The 20,660-nt window shown below is 38.6% G+C and overlaps 1 protein-coding gene across 3 annotated transcripts in view; it reads right to left on the reverse strand.

The window, feature by feature from the left end:
• The window catches only part of LOC127419432 (SLIT-ROBO Rho GTPase-activating protein 3-like), a 41,895-nt gene extending 21,563 nt beyond the window's left edge, over nt 1–20,332 (reverse strand). For all 3 annotated transcript variants that reach the window (XM_051660814.1, XM_051660813.1, XM_051660812.1), the window contains exons 1-11: nt 20,011–20,332; nt 9,872–10,373; nt 7,893–8,064; nt 6,502–6,664; nt 6,315–6,377; nt 5,160–5,333; nt 4,903–5,031; nt 3,353–3,574; nt 1,806–1,907; nt 1,470–1,655; nt 1,087–1,171 (exon numbers count right to left, since the gene is read on the reverse strand). In XM_051660814.1, the coding sequence (XP_051516774.1) occupies nt 1,087–1,171; nt 1,470–1,655; nt 1,806–1,907; nt 3,353–3,574; nt 4,903–5,031; nt 5,160–5,333; nt 6,315–6,377; nt 6,502–6,664; nt 7,893–8,064; nt 9,872–9,929 (1,354 nt within the window). In that variant the 5' untranslated portion in view covers nt 9,930–10,373; nt 20,011–20,332. The remainder of the gene's footprint in view (nt 1–1,086; nt 1,172–1,469; nt 1,656–1,805; nt 1,908–3,352; nt 3,575–4,902; nt 5,032–5,159; nt 5,334–6,314; nt 6,378–6,501; nt 6,665–7,892; nt 8,065–9,871; nt 10,374–20,010) is intronic.
• Nucleotides 20,333–20,660: the final 328 nt, after the last annotated feature.

Here is a 20,660-nt window from a genome sequence, read left to right on the forward strand (position 1 = left end):
GGAAAATTGGGAGAGAATATTACAGAGTTGGCTATCACAGTTACTCTCTCACTTCATTTCTGTTACATGCATTTCACCCTTGCGTAACCATAGTTATCATTGATTTAAAAAGAAAAATATAATATATACCCCAACATGAAAATGCTGTCATTATTCACTCACCCTCATGTTGTTCCAAATCAATGACCTTTTTTCTTATGTGGAAAACAAAAGGAGACTTTAATGAACTTTTAATGAATATCCCGGTCTGTCTTGTCAATACAATGGCAGTTAGCAATGGCAATAGTGATTAACTTTAAAGAGGCTGTCACACTAGACTTTGACATGTGAAATTATTTCCGGTTTTAATAAATAATAAATCACAAATAATTTTATATTTAAAATGTTAAAATATACAGTATACTTACTTTCCTGCAAAAATAAGAACATGCAGCTCTGAAATATGTTTAATTTGTATTAAACCAGGTCAGTGAGTGAAGTTTTGATCTTCAACTGGTCACACGAAAAATTTAAACATTACACAGTACTTTAATTTGAGATCTTTTATAATACTTCTGGGTCCTAAAGTGAGACACTATCAACTGAAATTGTGTTGAAAAGATGGACTGAGATGTTCATTAAAACATTCTATAAATCTCCTTCTGTGTTCCACATTAGAAAAAGTCAAACAGGTTTAGAATGACATGAGGGTGAATAAATTATTTTATTTTTGGGTGAACTATGCCTTGAACACTACAAAAACTGTGGTAATTAGCAGGTACACACAGAATCTGCAGCCAAAAAAAGCTCTACAGATTTCCACACAATTAGAACTCACAAAATTTGTATTTAAATTTCGGAAAACGTATTACACTGTTTGAGGTATATATATAAATATATATATATACAGTTGAAGTCAGAAGCTTACATACACTTAGGTTGAAATCATTAAAACTCATTTTTTAGCCACTGCTCCAAAACCACCATAAAAAGCCAGACTACAGCTTGCAAGTGCACATGGAGACAAAGATCTTATTTTTTGGAGAAATGTCTTTCACGTTCTTTCTTTCTTTGCTTCTGTCTGGTTTGAGCTGATTCGTAAGTTACCTTTCTGTATGGCCTCTTTAAGCAGGTCATGTTTAGCCTGGAGTTTCGAGATCAAAGAGCTGCCACTCACGTTCTCCTTCACTTTCTGAAAAACAACATAAAACAAATAAATGACTAACTGTTTCAGTCATTGTGGTATTTTACTTATCTCACTCAAAATATATTTTTTTATATATTATAAGATATATTATATCTTAAATATTTAAGCCTATTTTATTCATAACAAAATTCCATCAAATTGAATTGTGTAATTGTTAGCTAAATTAAATAAAACAAATCTTACAATTCTTTTTTTGAGTATGTGTGATTAGCAAGTATCACTTCATGTTTTTGTCTAATAATACACAAGATGTGCATCCTCCAACCTTGGCTAAAGATCTTACTGTAAAGTAGAAGGTCTCTGTGTCTTGTTGATTGGCTCTGCGTTTTGCCAGGCTTGGTTTGCTCCCTGCACCTTCACCTGTGTTGTCCACCAGCGGGGTAGTGGTGGTGTCAGGGGTGGGGTTGCAATCATCATCACAGATGCTCTCCAGAAGGTTAGTGTGTGTTGTTTTAAGTGTCTTGCTGACCTGAAGGTGACAGGGAAAACTTAAAGCATCAAAATGCATCTACTTGAGAAATCTAGTGTCAAAAGGGACGCAGGGTGCTACGGTGAGCATCTCTAATGGAGGGCAAATATTGTTGTGGTCAAAGATTAAACAGCGTGCTGTGGATTTTACCTCCTCTGTTTCCAGGGTAACAGAGGCAAGTCTGGACTGAAGTTGCTGGAATCTGGTCTCAAGCTCATACCTCACCTGGCCTTCTGCGCTCACCTCACACACCTATCACAAACATGAAACCAATTTTCAACATAAGGGGCCATTCAGACAGAATGCGTTCTTAAGCTAAAAAAGCAAGACGCAGCACAACGAATAGAGCGGAATGCAGGTGTCTCAAATAGTGTTTTTAACAGTTGACTTACAGTAGTGTCTAAAAACGTGGCGCTACTGCGCGAGACGCTGAAAAACAGCGAGACATGGCGCAATGGTGAAAGCTGTCTGTCAAGCATTGAATTGACGCAAAACACCTTCAGTGTGAAAGGCCCCTAAGGGTGGTTATACCTCATGATGGCTGCCATGTTGAGATCACTTGACCAGCCAAATACTACTCACTTTATCTTAGAACACTTATGGTGCTGAATAAATTTATCATAAAAAGGCAAATACACTTACAAATGAGCGTGTTTCAATATGGAGTGAATTTTGTGCCAAAACTGAACAAACATATAGAATGTTTTGCAAACAAACACAATCCACTTCGCAAAGGAAAACGCGACTCTCAAACAAACAGAAAGCGATTGCAAATACAAAGGGCCATTTGAGAGAAAATGAAGAGTTGATGTCATGTTCCACTGGCTTAACATACAAATGTGCTGTGTTTTACAAATAAAAAAATTGTTTCATATATGATCCTACATTATATTTAAAAAATAAATACAATCTGTTTTACAAATTCAACAGGATCACTGAAATACAAAATCCAATGTGAACAAATACATACCACTTGTGGGTCACGTGACTTTTGGCACAATGTTCTCTACCAGTCTTTATTTTCTCACAAATGCATCAGTGCAGATTTTCTCACAAATAGGCTGAGCAACATCCTCTTTCAAAACATAGATGGTACAGTGCTGCCACACACCTAATATTTTTTTCACTAAGTTATGCCGTTATTTCCACAATGTTATGTGGTTAAAAAGACTTTTCCTTTCTAGGAAAAACAATGTCATGAATAACAAAAATTTTTGCAGAAATATAGTTTGTTGTAAATTGACATCTGATCTGATATTTTCTTGTAATACAAGAAAATTATGTAAAAAATGTATCTACTGTTTTGAAAGAGGATGTTGCTCAGCCCATTTGTGAGAAAATCAAGACTGTTGAGAAAATTGTGCCAGAAGTCACGTGACCCACAAATGGTATGTATTAGTTCACATTAGATTTTGTATTTGTTTAATGATCCTGTAGAATTTGTAGAACAGATTGTATTTATTTGTGAAATATGATGTAGGTTCATGTGAAAATATTTTTATTATTATTTGTAAAACATGGCGCATTTGTACACGACAACTCCCCCTTCATTTTCTCTCAAATGGTCCTTTGTATTTGCAAATCCATTTCTGTTTGTTTGAGAGTCAAGTTGTGTCTAAGAGTCTAAGTGTGCATAGGAGGGATTTCATCCATTCTAGAGCTACAATAAGTGCTACTACAACAGTCTGATGTGTTACCTGGTCCCCTTCATGAGGCTGGTACTGAAAGCGGAAGGGCAGGCAGAATGCTGCATTGTGGGCCTGGAGCAGGGCATCTCTATCCTGACCCTGACTGAGTCCAGTAACTGCTGTATCAAGCTGCTGGAGGCCGTTTTTCATGTTCTGGATGATTCGGTTTTGGTTGGAGACATACCCGCGTATAACCCGAGACACAGACAGGTGGTACCCCAAATCTGTGCACTGCATTCCAGATCAGCCAGATGCCATAAGACAGAACCAAGCAGAATAATGCGAAAATATAGTAATTGCTGAGCAAATATGAATGAGAGTAAATGGTGAACAGGGGCTGTCTTGTTCCAAAAATGAAAATAAAAGCACCATAAAAGTAGTCCATATGACTTGTGTGCTATATTCCAAAATCTATTTTTGGCCATAGTTTTGTGTGAGGAACAGACTGAAAATAAAGTCATTATGCACTGACAAGCACTCAAATCACATTTGTGATTTCAATATGCATACAGTATATTACAATTTGGCATGTCATGTTCAGTTATGAGACACACTAGAATCAATAATGTTAGTCATCATTGACGTCAAACCTGCCGTGACATGTCTTGATGCGGCATATTTGAATACATGCAAACGTTAATGAGATTCAAGAGCTGCACATGAGATATAGCGCAAGAGTCTAGTAGACTACTTACATGATAGTTTCATGGTGCTTTTTTATTTTATTTTTTATTTTCTCCCCTTTCTCTCCAATTTGGAATGCCCAATTCCCAATGCTCTCTAAGTCCTCGTGGTGGCGTAGTGACTAACCTCAATCCGGGTGGCGGAGGATGAATCTCAGTTGCCTTCGTGTCTGAGACCGTCAATCCGCACATCTTATCACGTGGCTTGTTGAGCGCGTTACCGTGGAGACATAGCGCGTGTGGAGGCTTCACGCTATTCTCTGCAGCATCCACGCACAACTCATCACGTGCCCCACCGAGAGCAAGAACCACATTATAGCGACCACGAGGAGGTTAACCCATGTGACTCTACCCTCCCTAGCAACCGGGCCAATTTGGTTGCTTAGGAGACCTGGCTGGAGTCACTCAGCATGCCCTGGATTCGAACTTGCGACTCCAGGGGTGGTAGTCAGCATCTTTACTCGCTGAGCTACCCAGGCCCACTTTCATGGTGCTTTTAAAAAAAATTAACTTCACCGCCCCTGGTCAAAATTCACTTTCATTGCATGAACATACTGCTAAATGTTTCAGTTTGTTTTTGATGAAAGAAAGAAAATCATACAGTTTTGGAATGGCATTATGGTGAGTAAAATATGTACATCATTTTTGGATGTACTGTCCCTTTAAGATGTAAATGCCACAAAAGGTGTTGATCTCTAGTATTTTCTGAATACACAAATCACATTACATAAACATTACATAAAAGGTAAAGGTATGAGGTATATTTTGGTCAGGGGTAAAATCAAGATGAAAAAGGAACTAAAAAATAACCACATCTTGAAAATGTCTAGACAGATGCTAATTCAAGTCAATGGGACAGCAGGTGGTTAGACTCACATCAATCAGAGTGCAAATGTCCTGCAGATAGTACTTATTCATGGAGGCATTCGCTGCTGCCAAGTTGAGCAAGTAGTCGTTACGAGCTTTAGTGCACTTCAGCTGAGTTTCCTGTACTTTCCCTTGCCTCTGTAAAGAAGACACACACATACAGTGAAAAAGGTGGGGTTAGAGATAAACTGAGATCTTGCTCTTCCTGTGCCAGAGCAAAGCTCCGGATGTTACCAGCTTTCATTCTCACAAACCACCATCATTACCTTCTCCATCAGTCTCTCTATTTTTTTCACCGAACTGCGCCTCTGCCCTCCTGATTGGCTGAGCCCGAGATCAGCTGATTTGCCCGTCTGTTTCTCTTCCAGTCTTGTGGCCTCTTTGAGCTTGCCTTCAGCAGCCAGACAGTCGATGTGGTACTGATGATACGTTTTCAAAGCCTGTCGGATAATAGACACCAAGCTCGCATTATCTGACATGAACAACATATTAATATGTGACATGCTCGGATACACTCAGAGTACTATTTATTATCAGACTTTAAAGACCCCATGAAATCAGAATTGGGAGTATTGTGACTTTTAGTTCATATCAATATTGGCTTATTAGGCCATTTACAGTATAAGCTAGTGTACTAATAGTAGTTGACAAGCTTAATCTTTAGCAGGTATACACATTTAAAATGTACAGTCTTTCTCCTCTGGGAAAACTGATGACTCATCTTGCACTACACAGATTTTTGTCCAATCAAATGCTCTGTAGAATGAGAGAAGAAAATGTGAGCAGTGTTTGTATGTGCAAAAATTGCTGCCATAATGCTAGAGTGTTGCAAATTCTCTATTATATTCTGGTCCCTAGATATGGCTCAGGTTCCTTCTTCAAAGTATGTCTTTTGGATTTTGGGGGGATTTTGATTGCTTAAAGTAATTGCATAGCTTTCCTCAACAAGCCACTTGAATTGAGGTATCATTCATGTTCGTAGAACAAACAGGGCAGTATGAGATACACACCAAAGTTTAATACTTTGGGTTAGGGCTTTGTTCAAATCCCAAAACCCAAAGTATGAGCAATAATAATAATGATAGTGCCTTAGCTAACACTACCAATGAGCTCTGGAAAGCAGGGGGCCACGGGAACTATTTGTGGTACAGGATATACCAAAATTAATTGACATATAAGGGGCAATAGAAAACCAGACAGACAGACACACAAACACACACACATCCTGTCTATTTTGCATCAACTGTGAACGTATGAGCAAATACTAGCATCATGTGGTATTTAGTAAAGTTTAATCATTCTGTCACTGGCTGCAGAGAAGTGATATAATTCACAGCTGATGCCATTTGAATTCATTTCAGCTCAGTAGAGCATGTTGCTCCGAGTAAATGTAGCATGTATAGAAATAGCCTCCAACCCACCGTCTGCAGCTCTGTGGTGATTTTCAAGAGCTCGTCCTGCATCTGGAGACCCACCTCCTTGCTCTGAAATACAGAGAAAAAGATTCAGTCTGAAATAAGAAAGACAGTTTGGGAATTTTTTATGTGGGAGTATGTTGGTGATATTGGATGATGAGAGCTTATGACAGAGAGGGAGAGATTTCTGTACCCTCTTTGCCAGGCGGTGTGTGTCCTCTATGCAGTGTGAGAGCCGCTGTGTGAGGGTGTTGCTGCAGAGTTCACTCAGTGAGCTGTGATCTCGGCTCTCCTGTCTGGTTTGGGTCAGCAGAACTGTCCAGCACTGAGCCACTGACAGGTCCAACTGCTCCTTTCTAAAGAGACACATAAGCAGAGAGAATGAAAATAATCCAGAGATGCGTGTTATATTTACAGTATACATAAATAAACGTCTAAGGGTTGATATAAGAATTGTCGAGGTCCTGATAACCCTGCTCAGACTGATCTCACAGTGAAATCGGAAACAGTAGGTTGACTTTTCTTTAGCTAAAATCGGTATGTGCTTACCGAAATTTGAAACACTGCCCCCAGTGGCCAAAATGAGAAGTGTTGATGGGCGTATGGGCATGTGTGAGCTCCATTTTCTGGGTGAAATGTCCACAGAGGGGTGGCAAAAGTGAGTTAAGAAGCGAGTTGTTTTCAGCTCTACAGGATGTAATACAGTGGAATAAGAGGAATGCATATTTTATAAACTGTACCCCCCAACCCAAACCCTAAAACTAAGCCTAACTTTCAGAGAAGTAAAAATGTAATGTAAAAAGGGAAAAGTGAAAACTCATCACAGATTATGCAAATGCTATTTCTTTCTGGTTTCAACACGGGATGTGAACCCAGGCCGCTCATGCTGTTGACACAATGTACTTCTGGTTGCATCACAGAGGAAAGTAGACACGCTGGAGCCGATGCAAAAATGTCTGATAGGAGATGGTGCTTGTCAGCGAGTCGGCATAATGGGTCCAATCCTGGGGTACCGGAACTCTTGGAAACAGAATACCGACTTCACGGGCGATCATGCTGCCCTCCCGGGTTTACTGTATGATAGTGATCAGCTAACTATACATTATCCCTTACATTTATAGAGTGAATATACAATTTTTTTCTAAAAGAACAATTTTCAAAATATTCCATGTAGTTTCTTCATTAATGTAAGGTCAGTACATTTGCATGCATAGTAATTATACATAAATGAATGAGCAAAATACTGTTTAAATAGATTTATATGGAGTATAGCATATCATACTGCAGGACATTTCAACTTCCCTAAAGTATTTCATGTAAGCTACTCATACCCAAATATGTATAGGCTATATACATACACACACACACACATATATATATATATATATATATATACACAGAGAGAAAGAGGGAGAGACCGTAGAGAGGGAGCAGGAAAGTATGAGCAGGATGTGATCTGGCCACAATGCAGGCCAGAATCAAACCTTTCCTGCATGACCACGTCTCAATGTGTCTAGCAAATTTGTGCAAAACATTAGGCCATGGCTGGTTTTAATTTCATAATGCTAAAAGTACGATGGGTACCTTTTAGTCTTGATGGTGAACTTCTCGCTGAGTTTCTCCAGAGTGCGGGCATACTCTGCCTCAATCTCACCCCGTCTGCGCAGGTACTCGCTTAGATCCTGTAGCTGCTGTGTTTTCACCTCCAGCTGTGCATCCAGGATTTTTAGCTGCTCCGAGAGCTGACCACGTACCTCTGAACAAGAAATAGAGGGAGAGAGATAATGTTTGTATGAATGGATGGGTTTCATATATTATATATATATATATATATATATATATATATATATGCTCACCAACCACTTTATGTGGTACACCTGAACACCTACTTATTCATGCAATTATCTGATCAGCTAATCATGTGGCAGCCGTGCAATGCATAAAATCATGCAGATACTGACAAGGAGCTTCAGTTAATGTCAACCATCAGAATGGGGGAAAAATATGATATCAGTTATTTCGACCATTGCATGATTGTTGGTGCCAGACGGGCTGGTTAGAGTATTTCTGAAACTGCTGATCTTCTGGGATTTTTAAGCACAGTAGTCTCTAGTGTATAAAGAATGGTGCAAAAAACCAAAAACATCCTGCAAGAGGCAGTTCTGTGGTTGAAAACGGCTTGTTAATGACAGTGGTCAGAGGAAAATGGCCAGATTGGTCCAAGCTGACAAGAAAGTGACAGTAACCCAAATAAACACACGTTACAACAGTGCGATACAGAAAAGCTTTTCTGAACATACAACATGTCGAACATTGAAGCGGATGAGCTATAGCAGCAGAACACCCCTCCGGGTACCATTACTGTCAGCTAAGAACAGGAAACTGAGCCTGCAGTGGGCACAGGCTCACCAAAACTGGGCAGTAGACGATTGGAAAAACATTGCCTGGTCTGACAAATCTCGATTTCTGCTGCGACATACAGATGGTAGGTCCACTGCAGCCTCAGCTTTCTATTCTTGGCTGACAGAAGTGAAACCCGACGTGGTCTTCTGCTGTTGTAGCCCATCCGCCTCAATGTTCGACATGTTGTGCATTCTGAGATGCTATTCTGCTCACTACAAATGTACAGAGCGGTTATCTGAGTTAACATAGCCTTTCTGTCAGCTCGAACCAGTCTGGCCATTCTCTGTTGACCTCACTCATCAACAAGGTGTTTCTGTCCACAGAACTGCCGCTAACTGGATGTTTTTTGTTTTTGGCACCATTCTGAGTAAACTCTAGAGACTGCTGTGTGTGAAAATCCCAGGAGATCAGCAGTTACAGAAATACTCAAACCAGCCCATCTGGCACCAACAATCATGCCATGGTCTAAATCACTGAGATCAAATTTTTTTCCCCGTTCTGTTGGTTGATGTGAACATTAACTGAAGCTCCTGACCTGTATCTGCATGATTTTTTGCATTACACTGCTTCCACACGATTGGCTGATTAGATAATCACATGAATATGAAGGTGTACAGGTGTACCTAATAAAGTGGTCGGTAAGTGTATATATTCTTAAAACAAGAGAAAGCAATTTTCCAATGAGGTAAGAAAAATTAACCTAACTTAAAGTAGGCCATATTCTCTGAAACTGAATCTTAATGTCTTAATTTGCAATTTTGCTTCTCGATTCAATTTATCTTATTTTAATTTCAATATAGTTTAGTTTCGATATCTTTATTAGAAACAAGACAAAAATACTGATATTGACTTTTTTCCAAAAAAAGAAAAGAAAAAAGAAAAAATGTCATGGCTCGATTCAATAGCATTTTGTATAGCGCGACACATCAGTTACCAAAAACGTTTGTGTGATACTGGATGTATATCTATAGGTGTTAGTATAAATCCCAGATGACTTTCATATCGGCCAGCGCAACATAAAAAAAAAAAAAAAAAAAAATAATAATAATTTATAGAGTGCACCTTTAAATGTAGGGAAGTACTTAGTATATCAGTCTATACAGCTTGAGTAAGATAGAGAGAGCATAAGATTGAGTTACATTACATTTCCTTTACAGTACCTTTGATTTGTGTCTCATACTCCGCCTTTTCCTTTCTCAGTTTTCCATGTGATGTCATGGTCTCCTTTGCTGGTGTATCTGTCCTATGGACTTAATCAAGCCCGAAGTGTAAGAAGATCACAAACAGGATTTTTTTTTTTTTTTTTGTCTTCACAATTAATGACTGTTCCAATGTGTTGTCGGTGTCGTTTTGGTTCTTTGCTAAATGAGTTATATTTCCATTATATTACAGAGAGACTATTCATGTACTGTCTGGAGTTAGTACCGGGCGACTAAAGAAAAACCCTGACTTTCAATCTGTGCTTTCAGCGAAAACGGAACAGGGAAGTCTCTGTTTGAAAGTGTGCGTGTGGACACGGGCGAGCTCCAATCTAAGCAGTTCTTTCAGCACGGTGTGTGTGCATTCACAGTTTAATTTTCAGAGCAGAGAATATGGGAGCTTTGCAGGGGCCTGATAGTTCATCTGTTTCCTGAGACCGTGGTTAAATATGATTGTCCATGACTGGAAAAGAGAGTAAGAGAGAGAGAAAGAGAGAGACAGTTAGGGAAGTTGGGTGTGAAAATACTTCTATTTTTGCATTTGTCTAATTGACTACAATTCTTGTTTCCTTTCAAATCAGATTATAAGCATAGCAATTTGTGTGAAACGCTGAATTGAAAAATTTAATTTCAGAATTTAGTTTTAGTTATGTCCCCTTCTTGCTTTAATGACAGAATGCACTTGAGCTGGCATGGACTCCACAGCATGATTTGAGCATTTTCCATGAGCATCTTACTGTATGTGCTTCAATGGAAGCAAGGAAATCTGACCTTCTCTTATCTGATAAGTGACCTAGTAATAGTGCAGAATCGTATGTTTTTCTTAGTTATTTTTTAACGTCATTATGTTTCTTTGTTTTATGTTTCAAAATCCTAAAACATTCTTTTTATTTTCAGGTTTAAACTAGATTTTGAATCCCAGATTTTCTATGTGGACTCAGACTTGTGAGCCCCACTGTATAAATGGGGAACACAAACACAGACAATGAATGAATATGGAAGTAAACATAGAAATGTGAGATGAGAGAAACTTTACTTCAATGTGACGTATCTTGGCACTTTCAGAAGACAGAAAACAGTTAACTGAACCGAGCACACCTGCCCACATCCTGTTTGTCTTCTGCAGTGTGTGATTCAGAAAAATTCTCTCATGAAGACATCCTGTCAATCCTAAATTAAGTATCCATACACTCTTTTACAAAAAAAAAAAAAAAAAAAAAAAGAAAAACAACTAGAACAAGAGCTGTTAACTCATATAAATGGCACATCAGACCGTGTGGGGTGAGGGGTTATTAGAAGCTCTGTTTTCTTACAGAAGTGACTGATTGTTGCAGGATGGCTACCTTAAGTGTGCTGGAGTACATGTGAGTTGCGCCAATGATGGCCGTTGGTCTTAAGAGAGGGTGGAGGGACCTGACTCATCATGGCTCTCAGCACAAACACACACTCACACTGGAGAGTGCTACTCTAGCACGGTGCATTAAAAATGTAGGGTACCACACAATTTGAGGTGAGAATTGAGAGGCAGATGTAGCTGCCCTGACGGATGCACACTTGTTGTTTATTTGTAAATACGTTAATATTAGGGCTGTTGATTTAACACTTTAATTAAGTGTGATTAATTATATAAAAATAACGAGTAAATAATTACACAGTTAATCATGCCCCCTGACACATATGTAAATTCCATAAAAGTACGCAGTGCTCGAATTGAGTGGGAGCTGGGGGGATTCAGGACCCCCCATAAGGCATTAAAGATTTCACTACTTTTAACTTGACACAGTGTCCTAAAAATGCGGTGTTTATGTCGCCGAATACCAGTGAGATGCACTAAACGCGTTTGTCTGAGGCAAGCACATGTACAAAGAGTGACAATTAAAAATAGTGCAGACAGAACGCAAGACCGCTTATGTGAGAACTGGACACAGTGACAAACTCAATGCAATGGCTTGTTTAATGATATGAGAATAAAACAAACAATATACTGAGTTCTTAAGCCACTTTTTGTATTGAATTATCAGTGCTTTATTCAATAATGCTATTTATTTAAAACTGAATTTCAATCCGTATTATATATTTATTAAAGGCCCTACATATTATATTTGTAATTATTTGAATTATTCTGAATTATTTATATGAATTATGTTTATTTGGGGGCCTTTCTCAGCAAATAATGATGTACTGTTCGTGGTGAATTGCAGTTAATTGTGATTAATTCGATTAATTAATCATCATGTAATTAATTAGATTAAAAATGTAATAAATTTACAGCTCAAGTTTATATATGTAATTACATTTGCATGAATGCAATGGTTGGCAAGGTTTTGCTTCAGGACCCAGATTTTAAACTGGCGACCCAACAAAGTACCAGAACTGTTAATGTATCCTATTTGTCAGACAATCACATGAGACAAACACTGAGCCAAATACTGTATAATTATTAGCCATATTTCCAGTTGACACAGCCAAAACACTTTAGAGTTTGATTGGATGCACTGCCTGTGATGCCAACAACAAAGATTTGGGAAGCATTTTCTCCTTCCTAAATTGGATGTCTGGATAAGCTTATTTTGCTATTCTAACGATGCAGGATTATATGGTTAATTGCACTTTTTTATTTGCATTTAGCATTTTTCTGTTTTTGGGTTATGAACCACTAGTTGGAAACACCGATGTATACTAATGGGTGATCATGGATGTTGCAGCAGTGGCAAAATTGCATGTACACTCAAGAAAAATATTTTAGTCTATTTTTAAAATGTACGCATTTCAGTTTTACAAAATAACCTAAATATTTAGGTTTCAATTTGTATGTAATTTTGTTAAAGATTACTCTGTTCCATTTGATGGAATTTTGTTATGAAACTGAAATTAAATTTAAAAAGGATTTTTTTTAGGGTATACCGAATATGTACAGCATTTGATTAAACATACTGATCTGTGTACATGTTTATTTTTTTTTAAATAACAAAACAGAATAAATCAACACCTTCCTCATCTATATGTATATTTCTTTTTTTTTATTTTTTTTTTTATTTTAATGAACAAAGCTATAATGAAACCAACATACAAAAGAATATAACACAATATTATCCTTCTTGCAATTATACCCTATTCCTGTCACATGGGGCAATGCTTTTCATGTGCCAATGTCATAAAAGATCGAAAAAAATAACTCGGTAAACACTTTTTGATCAAATAAATGTCTTTTTAGACATGTAAGACACATCATGCACTCTCAGTTATTGAGTGGCTGTGGCAGCCTGCTCCTCTCTTCCTTCTGAGTGGTTAGAGGTCAAAAGCCTCAGCGAGCCAATCAGGACTCAGCAGAGACTTCATTATGATAATGCTATTATTGATTCACAAGCATAGAATCAGATTTGTGTACAATGGAATTGAATTGTAACACAAAAGTGTAAGCGAGCACTGCTGTATGACAATGTTTTTTGTTTTTTTTTTGTTTTGTTTTTGATACTCTTGGTTTCTCTATTTTGTAGGAAAGGATAAAGCATTTTAAATAATAAACCCTAATATGATATTTCAGGCGAAAAAAAATGCAAGGCTGCATTTCTATAAAAAGAAGTGTCCACTCATCTAATTGCATATTGCATTTATTATTTACAAAATCAGCACATAAATGGTGGTGAATTCATTCTTTTATATATAGGCTACACAAAAGCAGGCACGTATTGATCCAGCAGTGGAATGCCCGTCTGAAGATGGGTCCAGTGTCCTGACTAAGTGAATGTGCTTCTTTAAACTTGATCTGTCTGCTGTATTGAGTTAAGAAACTGAGGGGAACTGGAGATTCATGGGATCAATCCTGTTTTACGCTCCCAGTGGAGGCAGGGATGAGGACGAGCTCTGGTCTTATCTCTCCAAGCAGGAGACCACAGGGCCTCATCACACACTCACACTAAAAGCCACCATTGCTGAAAACTCTGCTGTTCTCTCTGTGTCATGCTGCCGCCACACAGACAAAAGCACTAAACATGAAACATGGGTGTTTAGCTCACCCACTTACTCACCATTATGCCATTCCAAACACATATTACTTACTTTCTTCTGTGGAACACAAAATAAATTAATTAGCAGAATGTGTAAGATCCTCTTTTTTTATACAATGAAAGCGATTGGTGACTTCAGTTGTCAAGCAAGATTTTCAGTCAATAATGAATTTCGGACTATTCCTCCTCACACAAAGCTTTTGTATTCAGAAGACTTGGAATACAGTGCATGAATTGTATCCTTTTTGGAGCTTAACAGCCACAGTCACCATTTATTTTCATCGCATGGGAAAAATCAGCTTGGATGTTCTGCCTAACATCTCCTTTTGTGTTCCATGGTAAAAAATAAAGTCATAAGGGTTTGGAACGACATGAGGGTGTGACACAGGTAAATACTGGCTTTTCCTTTTTGGGTGGACTATACCTTTAAATAACATGACAGTAAAGAAAGATTTGGCAGGGCACATACACACAAAGAGCTGAGACACACAAACAAATAATATACACTTTCTTCATAGGCACCCACATTGCTTACACTTTTCTGCCAGTATGCCAATAAAACCACAGCAATGAGCTTCCCGCAACCAACTGCACAACATCACAGACACTGATGTGATCACTGATAATTCATTACAAATATAAACCACATCCGTTTACACAGTTTGTCCCTTTTCATATTATCACCACACTTATGACATTTTCTCCCACTTTCATAGATGGCTTCAGATATTCTACCAGTGTAAAGTTATATAGTTATTTGCTGTGAACAGGTGATACACTTTGACAAGCCCAGTCCATAAACTAAAATGTTTTTGTACATTTATGTTCTTTAAAGTATGGTGGAATGAGTACAGTTGAAACACTTTTTTGCTATACTTCACAAATACTGACCAGAAAAATAACATGCCATTTTATCCACATGAGATGCCTTAATAAGTAAATATCACCTGCATATACAGTTCCTATTTTTCATAAACAGTGTGTAAATACAAGGAGCGCATTTGTTACAAATGTCCTCATGCTGGGTACTGTTGTAAAACTACCGGGACAGTTGTAACACTCATTTGTAATGTGCTAAATAAGGCATTAGGCCTAACTTAAGATCAATCAATCGATAGAGGATCCATCTATCTATCTATCCATCCATCCATCCATCCATCCATCTATCTATCTACAGTTGAAGTCAGAAGTTTACATATACTTAGGTTGAAATCATTAAAACTATTTTTTTAACCACTCCACAGATTTAATATTAACAAACTATAGTTTTGGCAAGTCGTTTATGACATCTACTTTGTGCATGACATGAGTAATCTTACAATTGTTTACAGACAGATTGTTTCAATTTTAATTGACTACATCACAATTCCAGTGGGTCAGAAGTTTACATACACTAAATTAACTGTACCTTTAAGCAGCTTGGAAAATTCCAGAAAATGATGTCAAGCCTTCAGGCAATTAGCTTCTGATATGAGGTGTACTGAATTGGATGTATTTTAAGGCCTACCTTCAGACTCAGTGCCTCTTTGCTTGACATCATGGGAAAATCAAAAGAAATCAGCCAAGACCTCAGAAAAAAAAAAATTGTGGACCTTCACAAGTCTGGTTCATCTTTGGGAGCAATTTCCAAACACCTGAAGGTACCACGTTCTTCTGTACAAACAATAGTATGCAAGATTAAACACCATGGAACCACGCAGCCATCATACCACTCAGGAAGGAGACACATTCTGTCTCCTAGAGATGAACGTAGTTTTGTGCGAAAAGTGCAAATCAATCACAGAACAACAGCAAAGGACCTTGTGAGGATGCTGGAGGAAATAGATAGACAGGTATCTATATCCACCGAAAAACGAGTCCTATATCGAAATAACCTGAAAGCTTGCTCAGCAAGGAAGAAGCCACTGCTCCAAAACTGCCATAAAAAAGCTAGACTACAGTTTGCAAGTGCACATGGGGACAAAGATCTTACTTTTTGGAGAAATGTCCTCTGGTCTAATAAAACAAATATTGAACTGTTTGGCCATAATGACCATCGTTATGTTTGGAGAAAAAAGGGTGAGGCTTGCAAGCCGAAGAACACCATCCCATCCGTGAAGCATGGGGATGGCACAATCATGTTGTGGGGGTGCTTTGATGCATGAGGGACTGGTACACTTCACAAAATAGATGACATCATGAAGAAAGAAAATTATGTGGATATGCTGAAGCAATATCTCAAGATATCAGCCAGGAAGTTAAAGCTCGGTCGCAAATGGGTCTTCCAAATGAACAATAACAACAAGCATACCTCCAAAGTTGTGGAAAAATTGCAACAAAGTCAAGGTATTGCAGTGGCCATCACAAAGCCCTGACCTCAATCCAATTTGTGGGCAGAACTGAAAAACTGACTCACTGGGAATGTGATGAAAGAAATAAAAGCTGAAATAAATCATTCTCTCTTCTATTATTCTGATATTTCACATTCTTAAAATAAAGTAGTGATCCTAACTGACCTAAGACAGGGAATGTCTTCTATGATTAAATGTCAGGAATTGTGAAAAACTGAGTTGAAATGTATCTGGCTAAGGTGTATGTAAACTTCTGACTTCAACTCTATCTATCTATCTATCTGAGGTGGGCTGACTTGACCATAATGATTAACATTCATGGTTTTGACTACGATAAAGTGCGTTTGTGCAAATGCTATTAGAGATTATTGCTTGAGACTAAAAAGCAAATTAAGATATGGCTCGCTCTGATGACTGCCCATGGGAAAGAAAAATCACAAATTAGATCTTTTGAATATCTCAATTATTTCTCCTAGACAGTAATGAGATTAAATGGGGAGCAAATAAAAACTGCTTCTCTCCTGATTTTTCTCCTGAGAAAAAGGCCCCAGTCACCTCATGGGGTGTCCTCTTAAGTTTCAGAGAGAACTAGTGGGAGACTGATATGGGTTTTTCATGCTGTAACAAGGTTTAGGTTGGGAGAGGAGGAGGCGGGAACTTGCTGAACAGTCAAAATTATATTTAATTTAAACAAAAAGACACACAACACAAACACACATGGCAGCTGCATGTGGCTCTCTCTCTCCCGAACTGCCGCGTCCCTCTCCTCGGCTGATTAGTCCAATTGGGGGCCGGGCGTGCGTAATCACGGCCTGGCACCGCCCTCCTCCTCATCACACATGCCAATGAAAATAACTAGAGAGCAAGGTGCAGATATCCTGTATGTGTAATACAGGATAATACACTTTATATCAACTGAGATATTCCATCATATGTGTGTTTCTTTTCACAATATTTACTGGAAATAAACAAAAAAATATTTGAAACATAAATTGTACATTTTGCATTGGTTAGGGCTAGGCTGTTGGTAGATTTTGGAAATGACAGAAGGGCGAAATAACAATTCTGTTAATCAACCAGTTGGGCACAGTTTTTGAATGATAACCTCAAAACGGCTAAATATTGTCTGATTTATCAGCCTGCCCGATATGTCTGTCTATCACTTATCTCAACATTGTCAAAAATTGTGCTCAGATTTTCAGAATTTCCAAGATACTTTTAAAAGACAGAGATTTGAGCTATGCTATCCACATTCATTTTATAGCTCTATTCTCTTTCTGTATGTTTACAATTGTCTCATTGCCGTCTATTTTTTTCTGCTGGGGAATTTTAAGAAACACACCTAAAACAAAGTTAATACTTAAATGAAACATAATTGAGATCTCTATTATATCACCTGAGCTATGAAAGAGCAACCTCTGAGCAATAAAATTATCCTCTGAGTAAAGTGGGAGTAAGTGTAAGAGGAAGGGTATTTGTGAAAGACAGAGCAAGATTTGAGTAGCAGTAAATGTGGAACCGAGTAGAGGTCATGCTGAGATGAGGATGCTTATCTGACAATCATGATTCACTTTACTGCACCGTCTCTTCTTTTCAGTGTATGTACACGAAAACACACACACACATTCTCTCTCTCTCTCTCTCTCTCTCTCACACACACACACACACACACTCCTATCCCATATTAATCAGCTTGAGTCCCCCACCCCAGTGTTTCCTGCACTTCCCCTGAAGTCTGATATTGTAACGTGCTCTGTGGGTACAGGGAACACATCTCTCTCTGCTCAGATCTCTTCCAACATGCCATTTTATCCCCAATTTTGCTTCTAAAGACTTTCAAGGGCATTTCAATTCTCCACTGACACATCTCTGTGGCTAGTGCATTTTAAGGTGATTTGTGGCCACACAAGCACACACTCACCCTGACAGATACGATAAGAGCATGATAAGAAGAAGGTAAATAGAGAAAAAGTGTATATGTGTCGAAAAAAAAAAAAAAAAAAAACCCATAACAAATGATACATTGACTTGAGGAACAAAATTGCTATTCAATTTTAAAGACTCAAGAACAAGAATCAAGTTTCCTTTTGTTTTTTCCCCCATGGGCAAATAGTTCTTTCTCTTGTTTTAAGCACAAATCTAGCAAATATTTGTGAGGTTTATGCTTAAAACAATAGGGGAAAATATTTGCTGGTGGGGTAAGAAAAATAAATGTAAAGGTGCAATAATTAATAGGACTAATACTTTTGAAAAAAGATTCTAAGTTCAGAATCTGCCGCAAGCTGATAGGTTCTTTGACATATTAACTTTTAAGCCAATCAACTTGTGTACTTTCTCTTTGTCTAACATTTAAATTGCCTCAGTTGTTTGCAGATAGCTGGTCTCGCTGCAGCACTGAAACCTTCCTCCTCCCCAGCACCAATTGTCTAGATCTGCTTCACAGGGCTTGTATGCACTGTATGTCTAATTATGCAGCAGCTGCATGTCCTACATGCTTGATGCAGCATGTCTTATGTATGTCTAATTGTGAAACAGCATGTCTTAAGCTGGCTTCACACTAGCCAACTCTAAACAATTCGATTTCTTGGTCTTGGTTGGTTCTTCAGTAAAGGAAGCACATTGGTCACTTGACGGGACCGTAAGTATCCGATTATGCAAATGAAGGTTACGCAAGAAAATTGGCTAATGTGAAGCCGATATTACATGCTCAACACAGTTTGTCTGTGTATGTTCAGCAGTAGCAAGTCTTCGTACTTGCTCTGCAGCAGCTGCGTAAGCAGATCTAGTCCACCTAGACCAAACCTTTCAACCTGTGATATCCATTAAAACACCTTAAATTGATTTCACGAGTTGCCATAACTGAAATATGCTTAAAATCATGTACAATCACATGAAAGTCCAGTCCTATCAGTTGCCTAATAAAAGCTGTTTTATTTTACACGGAGCAAGTCACCACACGGGGCAAATGTATTAAGACCACATCACCAGCCGAGTCATGCCATATCAATCAGCGAAACACAACCAAAAAGTACTTACCTTTAATTCAAGGTATACTCAATGAAAAGTCTCTGAAAAAGACTTCAAGTACATTTATCTTGTTTCACGGATGTTTAGATATTTTTACTGGAAAACAAAGACATAAACACTGATTATAAATGTATTAATTTATTTGCTGTGAGATGGTGCATGACAAAGAGAGAGAAAGAGGAGGAAAGGGAAACCCTCAGCGAACTGACAATGCCAACGAGGCAGAGGAGGTGAAAAGGGACGTGATGAGGTGGAAGACTGAAACACAGTGGTGGGACGGACTGCCTGATAAGGATCAATGCTGAGACACACTGAAAGAGGAAGCAGCCAGTCTGTGTGCAGTTGTTAGTGGCTTTCACTCCCTGTGTGGCACTCATGCGCACCGGTGACAAATCAGTCATGTAACCTATGCAGGGAGGTGGTGGATGGATCAGCCCAAAATATCCACACACAGACACACACTCTGACATAAGATTGCAGTGAGAATACATTCTGTAAGTGCTCACTGTCATTCACAAATAAACACACACTCAAAGACACAAACACTGAACAGAGAATGCATGCATCTGATGCTTGCTCTCATATACACACAAACATGTCAGTAAGCGACTGAGTGTCCACTGTCTGTGTGTGTTTGGTAGGGGGTGCAGTGATGCTCTATGTGTACACGTACTGTGAGTTTAAGAAAAACACAGCAAATTAACATTCATAAATAATAAATAAAGCCCAGTCTTACCTCATTCTCTGTAGTTCTGTCTGTCTTCCTCTTCCTCTTCTCTTCCCTTGCTTTCCTTCCCTTTCTTGTGGACACAGAGAACACTGTGTTTGAGTCACACAGATTTCATGGAGCCAGTTTGATTTCTCTCCCTCTGACACATTCTACATAGATGACTCTCTCTCTCTCTCTCTCTAAGGCGTGCATTAAAAATAAAACAGCCCTGTCTATCCCTCATGCGCACACACACAATCTGACAAATGCATGCATGCTTCTCTTGTTCATACACACATGCATACACCACACGCACATGCTAAAACAGTCTCTCTCTCTCTCTCTCTCTCTCTCTCTCTCTCTCCACTGCTTTCAGGCAATCAGAAAGAATGTCATAGTCTAAGCCACACCCCCTCTCGCCCCTCTCCCCGCAGGCTTACTATAAATACAGGGATGGATATGAATATGCTGTCTTGTTCTCTTAGCCTTCTCCCCCTCTCATTCTCTGCATCTCTCATTTCTAATTTTCTCTCTTTCTCTGGCCATGAAACGCTTCTCTTATGACCTTGCATTGTGCTCACGGACTACCAGCCCCCCATCCCCCGTTCACTCACACACACACACACACACACACACACACACACACACACACACACACACACACACATACACACACT

This window comes from Myxocyprinus asiaticus, chromosome 28 (genome assembly GCF_019703515.2).
Source record: "Myxocyprinus asiaticus isolate MX2 ecotype Aquarium Trade chromosome 28, UBuf_Myxa_2, whole genome shotgun sequence".
NCBI lineage: Eukaryota > Metazoa > Chordata > Actinopteri > Cypriniformes > Catostomidae > Myxocyprinus > Myxocyprinus asiaticus.